The following is a 20,002-nucleotide window of genomic DNA, read 5'->3' as shown; positions in this document are numbered from 1 at the left end:
AGGTCTCATGGAAACGTTGCCTAGGAGGTGACCAGGCTGTCCTCAAAGACAGTTCTGACTCTGGACTTCTTTGCATGTAATATGAGAGCGGTAGCCAAAACAGAATGAATGCGGAGTGGAAGAGAAGAGGGCTGCCAGTGGCCCTTTTGGGAGAATTGTCCTAATTCAATTAGGACAATTGAAGGGGAAGTGGGAGGGGACAGTGAGTCTGTGGCTTCTGCTGAGAAGCCATGTGCGGTGTCTCACCAGAGAACTACTCGTTCCCTTGCCAGGAACATATTATCCACTGTGTACCTAAGGCCAGCCCTGGGGGTGTCAGTGCAGAAGAAGGGAGAAAAAGACCCATTCCCCCATTGTGAGCCTCACTATGGAGTGCACTTCCCCAAGACTGCCTTTTCCCTAGCTCTCTCTTGCTTTTCAGGTTCCAGTTCAAGTGTCACTTGCTCAGAGATGCCTTCCTTGATCACCCGAATGTGAAGTAGTCCCCACCAAGTACCTGTAGTCACTCTCGATTACATCATCCTGTTGTTTTTTTCATTATGCTTGCTTATTACCTTGTCCATTTATTTGCTTTATTTGTTTCCTGTCTCTTCCCACTATGATGTCATTGAAACTGGGGACCTAGTATCTAGTTTGGTGCCCCATCTCTGATGTCTGTGGCAGGGCCTGGTCCTTAATAGGTTGAATGGATTAACCAGGATTGCCCATCTACACTGGGATGAGAGGAAGCTGAGCTTGTTTGTTGGGGAAGGAAGCAGTCAGAGTTAGTAAGGGTGAGGGACAGTTGAACCAATGTCTCGAAGGAAGTAGAAGAACTAAGATCATGAAGACGGGAGAGTGTGATCCTTTTCTGTGAAACTGAGGGAAGTGAGTGAATATGTAGGTAGAGTTCAAGGGGACAGAGAACCAAGGTGAAGAGTGTAAATCTGGTGGTCTTACTGTTTTGATGAAGTAGGAAGTAAGAGTTATCGGATGACAGAGGGGTAGCAGACCAGGAGTTGATGGGTGGCAGGAGGTGAGAGGTGAAGGTCTGAAGATGATGGCATGACTGGAAGATTCTTGAACCTTGGAGGATTCTGCCAAAGCTGGAACTCATACTTGGTGATGGAACCAGTCACAGAAATGAGAGGATTTTTCTTCAGTGGTGGGTGGGGTGAGAAGAAATAGAGGTGACAGGAATGACGTTGATCCATGTTTGGAGTTTGACAGAAGTGTGTCAGTGGAACAGGAAATGAGGGGTGCTGGGGGGAGAGTGTTCGAAAGGTTCAAGGAAATGAAGTCCAGAGGGACAATAGGAAGGGTAGGATGAAAGTTCTGGTGGTTTTTCATTCAAGCAGTAGAGCAAATTGGGTGAGAAAGAGGAAGTGAGAAAAGGAAGGGTGGGCTGTGGTAATCAGAGGAGAGTTCTAGTTTTCCATTTTAAAGAGCAATTCCTGGGTTGTGATCTGGTCACAGGGTGAGCATTGTTGGCAAGAGCTTAGGTCACAGGAACGAATAGCCTAAGGCAAGGCCAGGAGATGTTGGGTCATTACCCAAGAGTGAACAGGAAAAAGTGGGAAAGAACAGAGAGGAGGTTCCTAAAAATGTAGAAAGGAGAAGCAGGAAACCAGAGAGAAGGAAGTCATTCCAGGAAGTGAGCAAGAGGGAGCTGGTCACAAATTCTTAGGTTCTAGGTACTTGTCAGTAGGTTATTGTCTGGAGACTGTAGCGACTGGGGGAATTTGGTTTTCTACTGGTCCTTAGAAATGGGAGTTCTGAGGACCTAAGCAGCTTTGACTTGTAAGGCTCACAAGAGAAGGGAAGAGTGGAGAAGCCAGGGTGCAGCCATGGTAGATCTGTTGAGAGGAGTGTGGATGTGGGATACTTGCTGGCTCCAGGAGTAGAGCTCCCGAGACTAGTGGGAGGAAGGGTTGCAAGAGGGAGTGCAGAGCAAGGCTGGGTCACAGCCAAGTAGGGATGAGAGAACCCAGGATGATGCCTGGAGGGCTTTCAGCTTGGCAGGCATTGTGATTTGCAGGATGAGGGATCCTGGGGGTATGAATAAAATGGGTCAAGCTCCGAGTTTCAGGTAATGCTTTAAAAAGCCAAACAAACAGCTTTATTGAACTATCTGCATACAACTTGGCCAATTAAGTGTACTCTTCACTGGTTCTAGTATATTTGCAGTTGTATACAACCATTACAATTGTCAATTTTATTTTTTTTTAACTTAAAAAAATTTTAGAAGGTTTTTTTTTTTTGTTTTGTTTTGTTTTGTTTTGTTTTATCAGAGAGGGAGAGAGAGAAAGAGAAAGAGAGAACAAGCTGGGAAAGCAGCAGGCAGAGGGAGAAGCAGGCTCCCTGCTGACCAAAGGGGCCCTATGTGGGACTCGAGCCCAGGACCCTGGGATCATGACCTAAGCAGAAGGCAGACAACCCACTGAGCCATGCAGGAGTCCGTCCCAGCCTTAGTCAATTTTAGAAAATTTTTATTAGCTGATTTCACTGCCCTTTAGCTATCACTTCCCTGAATTACCTGAACTCCACCCCTCTGCTCTCTACCCACCCAACCCAGTAACCCTAAGCGACCAGTAATCTATTTTCTCTTTTTATAAGAGTTCCTGATTCTGGACTTTCCTGTGAATGGACTTGTGTAATATGTGGACTTTTGTGGATCATTTCTAACATAATGTTTTCAAGGTCCATCCAAGTTGTAGTGGGTATTACTACTTCATTCCTTTTTATTGTCAAATAACATTCCATTGTATGGACGTACCACAGTCTGTTTATCCATTCGTCCATTGATGGACATTTGGGTTATTTCCACCTTTTGGCTATTACGAACAATGCCAATATTTATATACTAGTTTCTCTGTGGACATTTTCTTTTGGGTATATACTTAGGAGAATTGCTGGGTCAAATGGCAAGTCTGTGTTTAATGGTTTGAGAAACTGCTGGAGTGTTCTATGAGGTGGCCGCACCTTTTCAAATCCACCAGCAGTGTATGAGGGTTCCGATTTCTCTGTATCCTTGCTCGAATTTGTTACTATCGGACTTTATGATTCTAGCCAGCCTAATGGGAGTGAAGTGAAGTGGTGTCTTACTGTGGTTTTGATTTGCTTTCTTCTGATGACTAATGATATTGAACATATTTTCATGTGCCTATTGGCCACTTCTCTATTTTCCCTGGAGGAATGTCTATTGAGGATCCTTCGCCTGTTTTTGAAATGAATTACCAGTTATCTGTTATCTTTATTAGTTATCAAAGATCATTTTATTATTATATTTATGTACATAATAAAACATATATTTATTTTATTATTATTTTCCCAGCTTTATTGAGGCATAATTAACAAATAAAATTGTAAGATATTTAAAATGTTAATGTGAAGATTTGATAATACCTTTTTGATTCATCCATCACTTTACTTTTTTCCCCTTTTCTTTCCTTTTTTTTTTTTTTTTTTCTCTTTTTGGAGAGAATATTTTACTCCTTTAGAAAATTTCAATTGTACAAATGCAGTATTATCAACTGTACAAATTGTACAAATGCAGTATTATCAACTGTAGTCACCATGTCACCTTAAGTTTTGTTTGTTATTATTGAGTTGGATGAGCTCTTTGTGTATTCTAGCTACCTTTCCCTTATCAGATACGTGATTTGCAAATTATTTTCTCCCATTCCGTTCATTGTCTTTTCACTTTCTAGATGGTGTCCTTTGAAGCACAGAAAGTTTTAATTTTCATGAAGTCTAATTTGTCTGTTTTTTCTTTTGTTGCTCATGCTTTTCGTATATCTAAGAATCCTTTGCTAAATCCCTGGTCATGAAGATTTACCTCTGTGTTTTTTTCTAAGAGTTTTGCAGTTTTTGCTCTTATATTTAGGTCTTTGATACATTCCAAGTTAATTTCTTTTTTCCTTTTTTAAAAGATTTTATTTATCCATTTGAGTGGGAGAGAGGGAGCAGAAGCAGGGGGAGAGAGAAAAGCAGACTCCCTGCTGAGCAGGGAACCGGATGCGGGACTCTATCCCGGGATCTTGGGCTCATGACCTGAGCTGAAGGCAGATGCTTAACCATCTGAGCCTCCCAGTCACCCCATTTCAAATTAATTTCTATAAATGGTATAAAGTAGGTAAACCTCTAGCTTTAATCTTTTGCCATCTCTGATCTCAGAACCATTTGTTGTAAAGACCTTTTCCCCCATTGAATTGTTTTGGCACCCTGTTGAAAATGAGTTGACCATGAAGGTATGTATGGATTTACTTCCGGACTGTTAATTCTTTGCTGTTAATCTGTTTGTTTATCCTTGTGACACTTGCACACTGTCTTAAGTACTATTGCTTTATAGTAAGTTTTGAAATCAGGAAGTGGGAATCTTTCTACTATGTTCTTCTTTTTCAGGGTTGTTTTGACTAATCTGGGTCCCTTGCAATTAAAGAGGAATTTTAGAATCAGCTTGTCAGTTTGTACAGAGAAGTCAGCTGAGATTCTGATAAAGACTGCATTAAATCTATAGATCAGTTTGAGCAGAGTTGTTGTCCTAACAATGTTGTCTTCCAGTCCATGAACACAGGATGTTTTTTCCAATTATTTAGATCTTCTCTAATATAGATCTTCTCTAATTTCTTTCAGTGTCCTTTGGTAATTTTAAGAATATACACTTTGTATTTATTTTGTTAATTTAATCCTTGGTATTTTATCCTTTTGATGCTATTGTTCAGGTAGTGTTTTGATGGGAAATTATGGTAGTAGTTCTGCAAAGCCCCCTTACTAGGTGAAGGGCTAGAGAAAAAAATGTCTTCCCAACCGTTGGCAGGAAAGAAGAGCAGAGCACTTTCTGCTGTTCTTCAAGGGGCTGTGTTCTCATGTCTTTCATGATTCTGTGACATGGCACTGGGGGATGCATCAACCTCCAAAGAACTCTACACCCCCAAGTACCAATGGTTTCCCCTCTTTTTCATCCTAATCCAAATTGCGTGGTGATGGGGTGGGAGAGGGGAGTGAATAGCTGTAGACAGCTTTTGGTTAACAGGAATGCAATCTGATTGGATGAATTCACACTAATATTTAAATTACTGACCCCCCCATTTCAAATTTATCTTCTTTTCTAGAAGAGGAAAAGGAGTAGCCCAGACATATTATTATGTAGAAGAACCTTAATAGCATAGAAAAAGGAGGAGACCATTTGGAAAATGTGAAAAATATTCTTGGGTTTGATCTGGGAGGGTAGGTTTGTTTTGGGGAGAGAGGATGTTACAAGTTAGGAAGTCTAGTATTACCTGTGTGTCTGCTCTAGTGCCAGCTTCTCTCCTACATCTGCTTTCAATGGCTTCTTTTCTTCAATTCTGTTTCTTCTGGTCATGTTCTCTGTGCTTCCCCCACCCCCCAGCTGTCCCTCAGGTGGCTGTCCTGAGTTCGTATATGATGGGAAGTAGAGGTCAGGCCCACCACATGCATGTCTATGTGTCCAGAGTGGCTAAGTCTAAGGTAGTACTTTTCCTAAATAACACCAAAATAGTTGTGAGGCTAAAATTCGATGTGTTGTTTCTTGTTCCTGAATTCTAAACCCCCAGTTTGGCCAACATCATCTTCACAACCATTAATGGAACCCTTATGTTGTTGAGAATAACAACTTAGTGGTTTCATTGTTTTTCATATGATGAATCAGTATTTTTAGACTGCTAATAAACCTTAAGAAGCAATGTCTTATCCTCTTTAATTTTTATCTTTTGTGATAAATGGCAGAAAACTTAAATGGCAATTTTATTTATGCATCCAACTTTATTTATTTTTTTTACTTTTTTAAGATTTAATTAATTTATTTACTTGACAGAGAGATCACAAGTAGACAGAGAGGCAGGCAGAGAGAGAGGAGGAATCAGGCTCTCCGCTGAGCAGAGAGCCCGATGCAGGACTCGATCCCAAGACCCTGAGATCATGACCTGAGCCGAAGGCAGAGGCTTTAACCCACTGAGCCAGCCAGGCGCCCCGTATGCATCCAACTTTAACTGAACCTCAGATTTCTGCTTGTTTTTTCATTTTGGTATTTTTTTTAAAAAATTATTTATTTATTTATTATTTTCTTTTTTCATTGTTTGTTTACCATACCTAGTGCTCCATGCAATACGTGCCTTCCTTAATACCTACCAGTAGCCTCCATACCCAGCCTGGGGCCCAGTATGCGGCTTGAACTCATGACCTTGAGTTCAAGACCTGAGCTGAGACCAAGAGTTGGATGCTTAACCGACTGAGCCATCAGGTGCCCCTCAGTTTGTCTTTCTTAAGTTCTAAGTTCAGACTGAGAAGAGCTTGGCGGGCTTTATAGGGGGGTTCTGCATAAACTGTACCAAAATGGAAACTGGACCACAGTAGAGCAGCTGTGTTCTCTCAAGGAGGATATGCTTGTCTTTCCTTTTCATTTTGGAAGCACTCTTTTGATTGTCCACGTTGGGATCTACCTCAAGCTACCTTGAGTAAAGGGGTACATGGGAACCCAGGAGGCGTGAAACCTTGAGCCACTGGGCACTAAAGGCGCTGGCTCCAGGCATCTCTGTGGATGTCAGCAGCTGAAGCCAGCACCATACTTCAGCTTTTCTGGTGGCCAGTTTCTTTAATATCTCACAAGAACTTTTATCTTCCTCATGGCTTCTGTTTAAGTGCAAGCTCTGGTCCCTCAGAACTCCTGCTGTGACATCATTACTCCTCCCTTTCTCTTTTGTCATTTCCCAGCTTCAGGTCTCAGGGAACTGCCAAGTCTTCCAGTGCTTCCTGGACCAAATATGGGAGGGAGTGGGTACCCAGCCCTTCTTTTGGTGCCAGGCTGTGCCTCGGGCGCCTCACTAACCTGTGGACTGGCCTCACTGGAGTCCGATGCTTATCACTGATGCCTCACCTGTGTCTAGGAATTCCCCCTCCCCTGCCATGATACCTGTAGAGTTGCCTCTCCCTTAGGACCTTGGCTGACAGCTTTCCCCTTGAGGAGCTTTGGGGGCCCACAGCCCCCCTCCCAGACCTGCCCAATGCAGCATGAAGGACATAGGTGGTACTGAGAACAAGTACGAGAAAAACTGGTACGGAGTTCAACTTTGACTCTAGAACCACCCCAAGGAGGCATATCTTTATGAGATGAAAGTAAGAAGTCAGTAGGTTTTCATTTATATAGAAAAGTTGCTGAACATCATAGCAGGAAGTAAAACACAGTGAAATTAATGTAGTTGTTTGTTTTCTTGGAAATGGGAATATAAAGGTAACTGAGCACATAAAGTTTTACTTTTTAAAAAAGTGATATAGCTTTTTCAGACTTTGAAAGTAACAAATGCATTGTAAACTTCTGGAAAAATACAGAAAAACATGATTAGAATTCCAGCCATTCAGAAATGACCACCGTTGGAGCTCCTGGGTGGCTCCGTCATTAAGCGTCTTGCCTTCGGCTCAGGTCATGATCCCAGGATCCTGGGACAGAGCCCCTCATCAGGCTCCCTGCTCAGCGGGGAGCCCACTTCTGCCTCTCCCACTCCCCCTACTTGTTTCCCTCTCTAGCTGTCTCTCTCTCTCTGTCAAATAAATTAAAAAAAAAAAAAAGAAATTACCACTGTTAATTTGTCCTGTGTAGGCTCCCGTTCTCAGATAAGTAAAGAAATAGAAACGTACTGGGACACGTGGGTGGCTCAGTTGGTTAAGCATTGCCTTCAGCTGGGGTTGTGATCCCAGGGTCCTGGTATGGAGTTCCGCATCCGGCTCCCTGCTCAGCAGGGAGTCTGCTTCTCCTTCTGCCTACTGCTTCCCCTGCTTGCTTGTACTCTGGAGCTCTCTGACAAACAAATAAAATCTTAAAACAACAACAACAACAAAGATACATACTTAGAAAAATCACTTGACCATACTTCTTCAAAAGGCCCTATCATTTAATAATCTTCTATAATGTAATTTCTAGTGGTACAAGCTGGTCTGTTACTCAGCTCTACTATCATTCACTTTTTCTAATTTACTAATGGACATTTAGGTTTCCATTTTATTTGATCTATTTTTTTTTTAACAACCCTGCATTGGAAACATTCTTACATACAGAACTGTTTTTGCACATGTCAGATTAATTTTTTTAGGTTGAGTTCCCAGTTGTGGAATAATTGAGTCAAAGAACATGAGCAATTTAGAAATTCTTTTGAAACATATGGCCAAATTGTCTTTCTGGAATATTGAAATATCTCTCATTCCTACCAGCTGCAATCAGTTCTGTTTCTTATGATCTTTGCCAATGTGGATATTATCATCAAAAAACCATTCTAATTTAATAGACACAAATATGGTATCTTATTTTTTATTTGCATTTCTGTTTATAGCAAGGTTGAACATTTTAAATAGATCATTGACCTTTTTTCCAAAACTTTTTAATTGTGCTAAGTATATATAAAATTTATCAGCTCGCCCATTTTATGTGTACAGTTCACTAGTATTCACGTTGTTGTGTGACATCTCCAGATCGGTTTCATCCGGCCAAACTGAAACTCTGCACCCATTTACAAGAGCTCTCCATTTTCCCCTGGCAACCACTATTCTCCCTTCTGTTTCTATGAATTTGGCTAGTTTAGAAACCTTAGGTAAATAAGTAGAATCATAAAGTATCCGGTTTTTGTGTATGTGACTGATCATTTTATTTAATGTCCTCAGGGTTCATCCATATTGTAAAATGTGTGAGAATTTCCTTCCTTTTAAAAGCTGACTGAGGGGTACCTGGGTGGCTCAGTGGGTTAAGCCTCTGCCTTCGGCTCAGGTCATGATCTCAGGGTCCTGGGATCGAGCCCCGCATCGGGCTCTCTGCTCAGCAGGGAGCCTGCTTCCCACTCACCCCCTCTGTCTGCCTCTCTGCCTGCTTGTGACCTCTCTCTGTCAAATAAATAAATAAAATCTTTAAAAAAAAAAAGAAGCAGCTGACTGATACTCCATTGTGTGTACATACCACGTCTTGCTCACTCGTTTGTCAGTGGACACTTGGGTTGCTCACCCTTCTTGGCTTTTGAAACAATGCTTCTATGGACACAGGTGTACAAATATCTCCTTGAGATCCTGCTTTCAGTTCTTTTGGATGTAAACCCAGAAGTGGAATTGTGGACTATAGAGTAGTTCTCTTTTTAATTTTTTAAAAATTTACTTATTTAAGTCATCTCTACCCCCGATGTGGGATTCACACTCAGTGACCCTGAGATCAAGAGTCTCATGCCCCTCCAACTGAGCCAGTCAGGCACCCCATTTTTAATTTTTAAAGGAACCTCCATAGTGTTTTCTAAGGAGCAACATGATTTTTCATTCCCATGGGCACAAAGGTTCCAGTTTCCCCATATCCTCACCAGTACTTGTTTTCTGTTTCTTTGATAGTAGCCTTCCTAACTGGATGTGAGATAATAACTCATTGTGGTTTTGATTTGCATTTCCCTAGTGATTAGTGATACTGTCTTTTCATGTGCTTTTTGGCTATTTGTATGTCATCTTTAGAGAAATGTCTATTCAGATCCTTTGTCCAGTTTTTAATCAGGTTGTTTTTTTTTTCGTTGTTGAGTTTGACCTTTATTATTTTTGTTTTGCGAATTGATTATTGATAACTTTGCTTAGTTTTCTTTCTTTCTTTCTTTTTTAAGATTTTATTTATTTATTTGACAGGGAGAGATACAGTGAGAGAAGGAACACAAGCAGGGGGAGTGGGAGATGGAGAAGCAAGCTTCCCGCCCAGCAGGGAGCCTGATGTGGGGCTCCATCCCAGGGCTCTGGGATCATGACCTGGAAGGAAGGCAAAGGCTTAACAACTGAGCACCCAGGTGCCCCTAACTTTGCTTATTTTTCTACAGAAATATTCTTTGGTACGGATTTATAAGAGCTTTTCATAAAGTAAATATTAATCCTTTGTCATGTATTATAAATAGTACTATATAATATTGTCTTTATATCCCTTTGAAACATACAACAGGTTTAAATTTTCATACAGTCATGTCTATCACTGTTTTCTCAAGTTTTTTTTTTCCAATTTTTTGTGTATATGAGGGTGGGGAGGTGTTTACTAACCATCATCCTAGGGGTTCCAGAGCCTTCTCTGGGGCTTTCAGCACCCTGGGGCATTTCCCAGGGCAGCACAATGGCCACAGCATCAATCCCCTGCCATGGTGAGCCTATCCCCGGCTGGGCAGTGAGCTGGCGAGGCACAGGTATAGACAGAACCTTGCCCCGTCCGTCCTCCCTGCATACTGCAGGGGGCGTGTAGGTAGGAAGAGAGTCTCCACTTGAAGGACGGGCAGTAAGGTTTTTGGAACGGCAGATCAACACGTTCCTGGGTACTCCTAAAAGCAGCCATCCTTCCATCTCCTGTCACCTTCTTGGATACCTTTGAACCTGACCCAGGCTCTTCAGGCAGCTCCTCCTGTGATCCTTCTCCAGTACTCACTGGGAAAGCCCTTTCAATACCAGGGCTTTTGTCTAACTTTCTTATAAAAGCCCTCTCTGGAGGTAGAATCCTAACAGGAAAGGAAGTGGGGATGGAGCACCTGGGTGGCTCGGTGGGTTAAGCATCTGACTTCAGCTCAGGTCATGATCCCGGGGTCCTGGGATCAAGCCCTGCATCGGGCTCTCTGCTCAGTAAGGAGCCTGCTTCTCCTTCTCCCTCTGCCCCTGCTCCTGCTTGTGTTCTCTTTCTCACTTAATCTCTCTCTCAAATAAACAAATACAATCTTTGAAAAAAAAAAAAAAGAAAGAAAGAAAGAAAAGGAAATGGGGACGGATGCCTTTCCTAAAATACAGTTGACCCAGAGCAGCGTCTCTTCCACATTACAGTGGTAGTGCATTGTTGTAAGGCCCTAAGACAAAGGTGGAAATGCGTCCGAAGAACCCAGGTATCCAGTTGAGATGGTGAGACGTGGCGACATCTAACGGAAGGGTGTTACCTTTCATACTTGCTTACTTGCTCTTCCGCATACGGCTTGCAGGCCGGTCTCCAGGCTCCGGCCCCAGCTCCTGGAATCCAGCCATATCTCCAGAAGAGAGAAGAGGTTAAGTGTATGTTGTTTGAGGGTTAATTACTTCTCCTCACACAGTAAAACAAACAAACAAACAAACAAACAAAAAAACAAGAAAGCTATAGCAGTGGTTTCCTGATGAAACCTGTCCCCTTACTATCACAAAGCTCTGTCCACTGTGAGGTCAGTTAAAGATTTCCTGCACGTTCTTCTGGGAGCGCATGGCATCTCTCTTCGCTTTGGTGTGGGAAATATAGAGAAACATCTGTTCGGTTTATGAAGTTGTGTATTGTTACGGCGAATCAATAACTCTGTAGATCTTTGATAAAACCAGTTTTGTTCTGTTTAGGATTTCCTTGTGGCTTTGATATAAATTCCAATCTAGTTCATGATTAACAAGTCACCTTAATCAGCCTTTGACACGGGATGGTAGGGAAACCCAAAACTCTGCTGCTGAAAGCTTACCCCCCACCCTCATTTTCACTTTAGAGAATGATGTAAACTGCACTTGTGTTCCTTATTTGCCACTGGGAGAAGTACATAATCCCTTCTCTGTCCACCCACATGTATGGGCCACAGACTCAGGCAGTACTTTGCTTGTCAGAGTGGAGATCGCCTTCAGGTAGACAGACCAAGCTTAACACTGTGAAAATTTTTTCCTGTTGATCTAAGAGCTTTATTAAGTTAGAGACTTGAAAACACAACACTTGATTGCTCCCTAGATAGGGTCTGCAAATGACTGCCGCCTGTTTTTGTAGATAAAGTTTTGCTGGGACACAGCCGTCTGCATTAGATCACTGGGCATCTGTGTGCTTTCTCACTACAAATTGCAGACTTGGATAGTTGTAACAGAGACCGTTTGGCCTGCAAAACCTCAAATATATACTATCTGACCCGTTAGAGAAAAAAATTTGCCAAGCCCCGCTCTATAGAATTCTTTGTTTCACAGTCATTTTCTATTTTATAAAAGAAATATTCCAAGAGGGAAAATGAAGGCAGTTTCTTCCTGATGTTTCTGGTTTGGGCACATCATCTTCTGAAGGCAGTGATAGAATTGTGAAGATACATTGAGTCTGTCAGATGAGTCTCTGTGGCCACCATGTTTCCCAGCACGGGACAACCCCCATATCTGCCATCACTGTGTACACAGTTCTAACCTGAACAATGTTCCTGTGGTTTGGAGTGGTGGTGAAATTTAATATATTTTTTTAAGATTTTATTTATTTATTTTGGGGGGGGCATGAGTTGGGGGGAGGAGCGGAGGGAGGGGGGATAAGCAGACTCTGCACTGAGTGTGGAACCTGATTCAGGGTTTAATTTCATGACCCTGAGATCATGACCTGAACTAAAATCAAAAGTTGGATGACCAACCAACTGAGCACCCAGACACCCTGAGATTTAACAATTCTTTCTAGGAAGGTAAGTAGGAAGAATAATGGGTCTCAGTAGGTGACTATCCAGGTGTGCTGTGGTTCCCCATTGGTGGTGGGGAAATAATGTGTTCTCTCCAAAGAAAGCCTTGTTGATGGCCACCTAGAGGCAGGGTTCCATAGTTGTTGGAAGAAGATCTTCCAGGGAGGCAAGAGTTCCCTATGTACAGTATAATGACAGACACATGGGCTAGTCTGGGGAATTTGGAAGTCTAAACAAATCTAATATATAACCCACCAAGTGGGTATTGTTTTTTCTGAGGGCAGTTTCTGGTGAGCAGCTTTGGTTTGCGTAATTATACACAACTGACCTTTTATCTCAAATCATACTATGTGCGATCATTTAATTTCCTTCTCTCATTAGTAAATGCCATGGCAAGATGTCATACCAGATGACATTTTGTGTTATAAAGGTAGCATCTCTTTGTAACTCAAATCTGCTATTTATTTTACACGAAATAAAAATCTTAATTTATGTTATAATTCTAATTGAATTATGGAGTTTAATTTTCTTTAAACAGTTGTTACTTCAAAAAGTATAAAATGAATTTGTGTTAACTAGAAAAATTCAAACAATATGGAAGTCTGTAGAGTAGACAATGGAAGTCCTCCCCCTTCTACCTCTCTTCCTGTGATTTCAGATAGTAAAGGTCGACTCTGTGGTTCTCTGTGGTGTTTTGGAACTGGTTTAAACTTTCTTTTCCCAACTTCCTTGCTACTTGGTCTGTAACATCTCAGGGTGGCCGGCACTCTACTGGGATTGCAGTGTCCTTCCGCCTATGTGGGAAAAGCATAAGCTTTTTAAGGAGGATTAAGACCCAAACTTTGACCCATTTTTTCATATGACACAGTCATGGATGCAGCCTCAGGCAATGGAAAGAACAGCCTTGGGAAGAAGACTGGCTTGAGTTGATGAACTTGGACTGGAGTTCTCTCATGAGCTGTGTGAGGGCACCTTGGTCTGTCTGTTCTCTTACCCGTATAGTAAGGAGGCTGGCATCTCCCTCACAGGATGGTTTCAAAATTTAATGACACGGGAAAATACAGAAATGCTGTGTTGGAGAAATTGAATCAGTTGGGGAGACAGAAAATACAAATAATTGTGATGCAAGCAAGGTTGCTGATGGCAGGGGACCTGTGATGGGGCTGGGAGTGGGGGCAGGAGAGGGGAAGTGATTTCTGAGCAGAATCATGGAAGAGCAGTGGGAGTTTGCAGGGGATCTGGAAGGGGTGAAGGCAGCGGCTCAGGTGTGTAGAGCAGAACAGCATGTGAAAAGGAAACATGACCAGCCCTGAGATGAACACAGCCCTCAGTCTGAGGTTTATGCACTACAGGAATTCCTTCAAGAACCCATCTCCTCAGGCTTCTCTTCTTTCTAGCCTTTGCACACGCCAGTCCCTCTGCTGAGAATGTGTTTCTCTCTTTGCATTCCTGGCTAAATCGTACCCTCCTTTGGGCCTCAACTCAAGTGCCACTTGCTCAGTGAAGCCTTCCCAGCACCCCCATCCCATTCTGTCCCTCCATTCTTGCAACAGCTGACCTTTCCCTTCCCGTCCCTTCCACATTATAGTTCTGAGGTCATCTCACAAGCTCTGGGTGTAGGCCATGCTCCGCTGCGCACCCGTTCTTAGCCCAGCACACGGCACCTGCTAGGAGCACCGTATTTGTTGAGTGCTGCATGAGCGCATGAATTCCCACCCCCTCCACAGCTGTGGTGCCAGCCTAGCTCTCCTGTTGGATCCCGGCAGACCCATTCTGCATGAGCTTGCTGTGGCTGCCCAAGGAAGTTACCACAAACTTGGTGGCTTAAAACAAGAGAAATGGATTCTTTCACAGTTCTGGAGGTCAGATGTCTGAAATCAAGATGTTGGCAGCACTGGGCTCCCTCTGGAGGCTCTACAGGAATGTTCTTCCTTGCCTCTGGTGACTCCAGGTGTCCTTGACTTGTGTCTGCAGCTCAGCAACCCTGCCTCTGTCTTCACGAGGCCTTTTCCTCTGTGTGTGGATTTTCTCCTCTTCTGTCTCTCATAAGAACATTTGTCATCACATTGAGGGCCCACACCCATAATTTAGGGTGATCACATCTGAGATTCTTATTTATGTCTCCAAAGACCCTTTTTCCAAATAGGTACTGGAGGTTAGGATGCAGACATATCTTTTCTGGCAGCAACAATTCAACCCAGTCCCCCCTCCACTGTCCCTTTCCCTCTGTAGAACTGACCCACCCACTGCCTCATGACTCTCTATCATGCTTTTCTCCATCCATTGTGCATGCGATTGTCCCCTCTGTTCCCTTGAAACTCCCTCTTCCTTCCATGAACACTGACATTGCTGCGTTTTCTGTGGGTCCTTCCATGCCCTCCAGGTGACAAGAACCATCTTCCCCTTGGAAATCGTGCAGCCTGTCCCCACAGTCCACTCTCTCCCTGCAGGAGGTCCTTTCCTCTGTCTGCTATGGGACATCTTAGCAGTACCATCATGTGGGTCTGGAAGCTGAAGCTCACGTTCTTGCTTCCTCATATTCTCTACAGTGCCAAGGACATTAGTAGACTCAAAAGTATTTGTGGATGGTAAAAAGTGTCCTGAAAATGGAGTCAGACTTATATTCTCAAAATAAAGACAGACATTGACCATACAGTCACAGCCACCTTTCAGTTTGTGAGAATCCATACGCATGGATATAGTCAGGGGATTTTGATTTTCTTGGACGTGGACCAGGTATACACTCCAACGAGCTCATATAATAAGTGACGTTTAAAATACAGTGGACAATCCCAGGAACGGTCAAGGCCTGAGAGCAACCTTCAGGTTGGTGGTACTGACTCCAGTCAAGGTGCTGACCTGCACCCCTCTTGGGGCCACATCATTTCTTGTCTGAACTCTGGAGTGGTTTAGGTTTCACAGGAATGACCTGTTTCTTGAAGGTCTGATTGCTGGTAAAGCCATCAGCGCTGTTCTCCATGGTGGATCTCTCTGGGCATCTCTGTTCTCTCTATCTTGCCAACCAGCCCCTCTTGGCCACTCTGCTCCCGACCCCGTACAGCCTCTGGCTCACCAGAGCTCCAACTCTAGCCAGACTCTGCCTGGCCTTTCGGTCTGAGTGCCTGCCATCATCCAGCTGCCTTGGGTTTGCCACATCTTGGACTCCCCGTCGCCAGGCAGCCTGAGGTTCACCTTGGTCTGGTTAGCAGTGGACAGGAGGGAAGAAGGAGCAGAGGTTCATCTTCCAGAGACTGTGGGTAGCCAGAGAGTTTTGCTCTCAGGATTTGGTGGGAGGCCGCGAGCGACATACCTGCTCCAGTCTGGAACTTTCAAATCACTGAGTGTTGGTGTCTTATTTTTCAGATTGATTGTGTCCTGTGCTGAAGATGTTTCCAGAACAACAGAAAGAGGTATGTCATCGCAAATCCAAAAATAAATAGTCCATGCATTTTGACTCACTGCAGGTTAGTTCTTCATTCACTAACCATCAGTCTGTGGTGGGGAGTCAAGACACTACAGGGCCTCCTAGAGGAAGGCTGATGAAAAAATAAAACACCTGCCTGCCTCCTCCAGCGCCCCCCACATTCCCCAGCTGTGGTGTGTCCTCAGCCCTCGTTCCTTGGTTGCAGTGACTGAGCTGGCTCTTAGCTCACTCCCACCCGCTGCTTATAAAAGTATCTTGTTCCGTGACTCACATTTCTCCCAGACTCTGACTCCCTCCCTCTGACTTTCTTGGTTTTCTCCTCTGTTGCCTCATGCGTGAATTCCCCTACCTCTGGTAATAACCCAAGGGACCTGTCTGCCATTAGTTTCACTTTTACCTTGCTTATTGCCTCTTCGATCTGTTGGCTTGGTTCCACACAGTTCAGAGAACACTGTCCCTTCCTGAATGAACCCAGCCTGATGGTTCTCCCAGGCCTCTTGTCCCAGCTTCTGGAACTTCAACTAACTGGGAGGAGGGCAGGACAATCACCACACCAGCACTTTGCTGAGTAGCCCCCTCCCTTGAAAGTTTTTTTTGTTTGTTTGTTTGCTTGTTTTTAAGGGAGAGAGGGGTAGGGGGAAGGACAGAGGGAGAGAGAGAATCTTAGGCAGGCTAAACAGGCTCCACACCCACCTGACATGGGGCTCGATCTCACATCCTGAGATCATGACCTGAGCAGAAATCAAGAGTCTGATGCTTAACTGACTGAGTCACCCAGGTGCTCCTTGGAAGTACTCATTTGTCCTACCCTACCTACTGCTGTACCACACACATTGTCACTAGGTGAGACCAATGAAACTGAATAGTGGCAGAGGAACTTTTAGGGAGTAAACACACATACACACACCCACACGCACACAGCCACATGGTCCTTTGTTTGCCTTGCCCGGGTTTAAAGCACTGTACAACTCAAAAAATCCATTTCAGAGAATCCTTCCAGAAGCTTCTTTGCTAGATCCCACATTGTGTCTTTCAGCCCTGTCTCTGGGTTCAGATTCTCCTCATCAATCGAACCCACTTCTGCTGTTTAATTCTAGGATGGGCTCTCCCATTTTTTAAAATTTTATTTTTCTTTTTACTATTTTTTGGGGCTCCCCCATTTTCAAAGACAGTGTTTTGGTTTGTTTGTTTTTAAACTTTGTGGGTATAACATATATATGGTAAAATGCATCAGATGTCCTAATCTTGTGTGTATAGCTCAGCAGATTATCTTTTATGTGTACATCTGTGTAACCCCACTCAGATCGAGGTGCAGATGTTCCCAGCACCCCAGAAGGCACTGTGCATCCTTTTCTAGTCAGTCCCCCGATCCTCCCTATAGAGCTAACCCCATACAATACCAAGACTTTTCTTCTGTCTCTGTATTAAATAAAGCTGGGATCAGGCTGTTTCTTTCAGGAAATCCCTTCTCTGTGAAGTTGGCCCCACTGTAGGTCCCCACATGACTTCTCTCACTTCTGACACTAATGACAATTTCAGGGGTTCCCTGAACCATCCTGTTTTACTAATTCACAAGAAGATGCACAGAACTTGCAAAGACAGCTGTTATGCTCACAGTTATGCTTTATTATAGGGAAAGGACACAAATTAGAATGAGCCAAGGGAAGGGATGCAGAGGATAGAGTTGGGGAGGGGTCCAGGTCCAAATGTGGAGCCGCAGCTCGTCCTCTCCTTACAGAGTTGGTGGAGTCACGCTGCCGCCATTGTGTATGATGATATGCACAGGGGAGCTCAGCAGGGCCTCTGGTGTCTAGTTCTTACTGGGGTTCAGTCACAAACTGCCCGCGTGGCTGACTTTTAGTATCCACTCCACCTGGGGTCAGGCTAATATTGTTAGTCTCTGGTTCCTCCAAAGGTTGAAGTAGGTACCGTGTGGTCCTAAACCCCCATCATATTTTCATTGTTGGACTGGCCAGTGGCCAAAGCCCGGGCTAGCAAAGGTACTTTTGTCAGGCAAGGCATTCCAGGGGACTGGAGATCACCTCCCAGAGGCCAAGGGCAGAGGCCAGACCTCCCTCTGGGTGAGGTGAATTCTTCACGACACATCTAATCTACATTGGCCTGGCCGCTGGGCAGGCCGTGCCAGGGGAGTGAGGGTGTGTGAGCAATGGCACATTCCAAAGGCACATTTTTTTCCCCCTAAGACTTTATTTATTTATTTGAGAGTCAGAGAGAGAGAGAGAAACAGACTCCCCACTGAGCAGGGAGCCAGATTCGGGGCTCAATCTGAGGACTCTGAGATCATGACCTGAGCTGAAGGCAGACCCTTAACCGACTGAGCCACCCAGGCACCCCATCCAAAGGCACATTTTGAAAGTTGTTCTCTTATGGGGAAAAACTGTCGATGAAAGCAACAAAGACTTTTTTTCCCCCCAATTAGAAGAAGGTTTACTTGAAATTTTTTTAATTTTTAATTTTTTACATTTTTTGCTCAGTTAGATTAATCACTTCATTTTTATTACCAGCTCACTTTAATTAATAAAAGCTACACAGATTTTAACCAACTACATAAAGTATTTTATTGACCTTGAAAAAGTCATTTAAAGGTTTTATTTATTTATTTCCTTGGTGGGGGGAGTACAAGTGGAGGGAAGGGCAGAGGGAAAGGAGAGAATCTTAAGCATCCTCTGTGCTCAGTGGGAAGCCCGACCCCGGGCCTCATCGCAATGACCCTGGCATCATGACCTGAGCCAAAATCAAGATTCAGATGCTAAACTGACTGGAGCCACCCAAGTGCCCCCAAAAGTCTTTTACTATAAATAATTATATAATAGTATTTTAACATTAAGGAATTTTTAAACTAGGAAGTCCTTCAACTGAAAAGGGAAACAATAGTAAGAAGAAAGAGATTAAATGTTTAGAAGTTTATCCTCTGTCAGCAAGAGCTCAGCATAGTCAGGCTAAGTTCTGGATGTATTATTGTTGAGTTTGTTGTTGTTGTTGTTGTTGTTATTGTTTTTAATGTTTTTTTTTTTAATTTCATTTATTTATTTAACAGAGAGAGGGACAGCGAGAGAGCGAACACAGGCAGGAGGAGTAGGAGAGTGAGAAGCAGGCTTCCTGCTGAGCAGGGAGCCCGATGCAGGACTCCGTCCCAGGCCCCTGGGATCATGACGTGAGCTGAAGACAGACACTTAACCGACTGAGCCACTCACGTGCCTGTAGTTGTATTGTAATATAGTGCTTTTCATCACCTATCAGTCCATTGTCTGCCTGTGGCCAGAATGATCTCCTGGCATCTAACGCATTGCTCTTAGAACAAAGTCAAAATTCGTAAATGTGGTTTCTAAGGCCCTGTGTGATCAGACTCTGCTTCTTTCCCCAGACTCATCCTCTGCCTTCCCTGTTCCCCCGGTGCACTTCTCACTTCTTATTCTGGACCTTGTTCTGCAGACTTGTACGCCCTGTGTGCCCAAGGCCCCTGGGCTTTCACAGATGTTTCCTCAATGCTTGGAATAATCTTTTATCCCCCAGACTTCTTTCCCTGTTGACTGGCTAACTCCTGCTTATCCTTAGGCCTCTGCTTAGAAGTCAAGAAGAGGCCTTTCTAAAGCCTCAATTACAAAAGGTATTTTTATCTCACCACCTACCCTGTAGTTGCTGCAGTTAGCAGTGGAGGAGGTTTTGGCTGAGACTTTAAATATCCTAGTGCCTGGTTATCGTTTAGTGGAAATAACTCCAGTCCCACCGGACTGCATATGTAAGGGCAGAATGTGACATCACCGATTGTCCTAGCATCTAGACCAAGGAGGCAGTGTGTGTAAACCCCTTTCCACTCGGTGCCCATTGCAGACTTTGCTAATTAATCTTGACATTGGCACATGAATTGAGACCTATTTACCATCCTTGTTTAAAATTCAGACAGCCTAGGAGAGACACAGTTCCACCTAACTGGTAGTTCCAGCCTAGAAGTTTGGTTAAGTTTTTTTTTTTTTTTAATAGATGTGGGGGGTGGGTAACCAAATGGAGTCTCTCTTGTTAAAATAGCTTTATTATTGTAATAAATCTAGAGAGAGCAGAACAGGGAGCGAGAGTCTCCCCTGTTAGTTAAACACGTTCCATTTGCACATTGGTCTGGATTCCCAGGAGAGCAGTATCTGAGCTGATGGATCTTCCCCCATAAAAA

At 43.7% G+C, this 20,002-nt stretch overlaps 1 protein-coding gene across 5 annotated transcripts in view; it reads left to right on the top strand.

Annotated features, from left to right (window-relative positions):
* SNX10 (sorting nexin 10) overlaps positions 1–20,002 on the top strand; it is a 69,134-nt gene that overhangs the window by 25,759 nt on the left and 23,373 nt on the right. For 2 of the 5 annotated variants that reach the window (XM_059396697.1, XM_059396695.1), the window contains exons 3-4: positions 15,756–15,802; positions 18,875–18,991. In XM_059396697.1, coding sequence (XP_059252680.1) covers positions 18,956–18,991 — 36 coding nt within the window. In that variant the 5' untranslated portion in view covers positions 15,756–15,802; positions 18,875–18,955. Of the gene's footprint in view, positions 1–9,636; positions 9,792–15,755; positions 15,803–18,874; positions 18,992–20,002 lie in introns of all 5 variants that reach the window. The other 3 variants (XM_059396700.1, XM_059396698.1, XM_059396699.1) reach the window with 2 other exon arrangements.

The sequence above is a fragment of the Mustela nigripes genome, chromosome 4, assembly GCF_022355385.1.
Source record: "Mustela nigripes isolate SB6536 chromosome 4, MUSNIG.SB6536, whole genome shotgun sequence".
Lineage (NCBI taxonomy): Eukaryota > Metazoa > Chordata > Mammalia > Carnivora > Mustelidae > Mustela > Mustela nigripes.
This window is presented reverse-complemented; position numbering and strand designations above follow the sequence as displayed.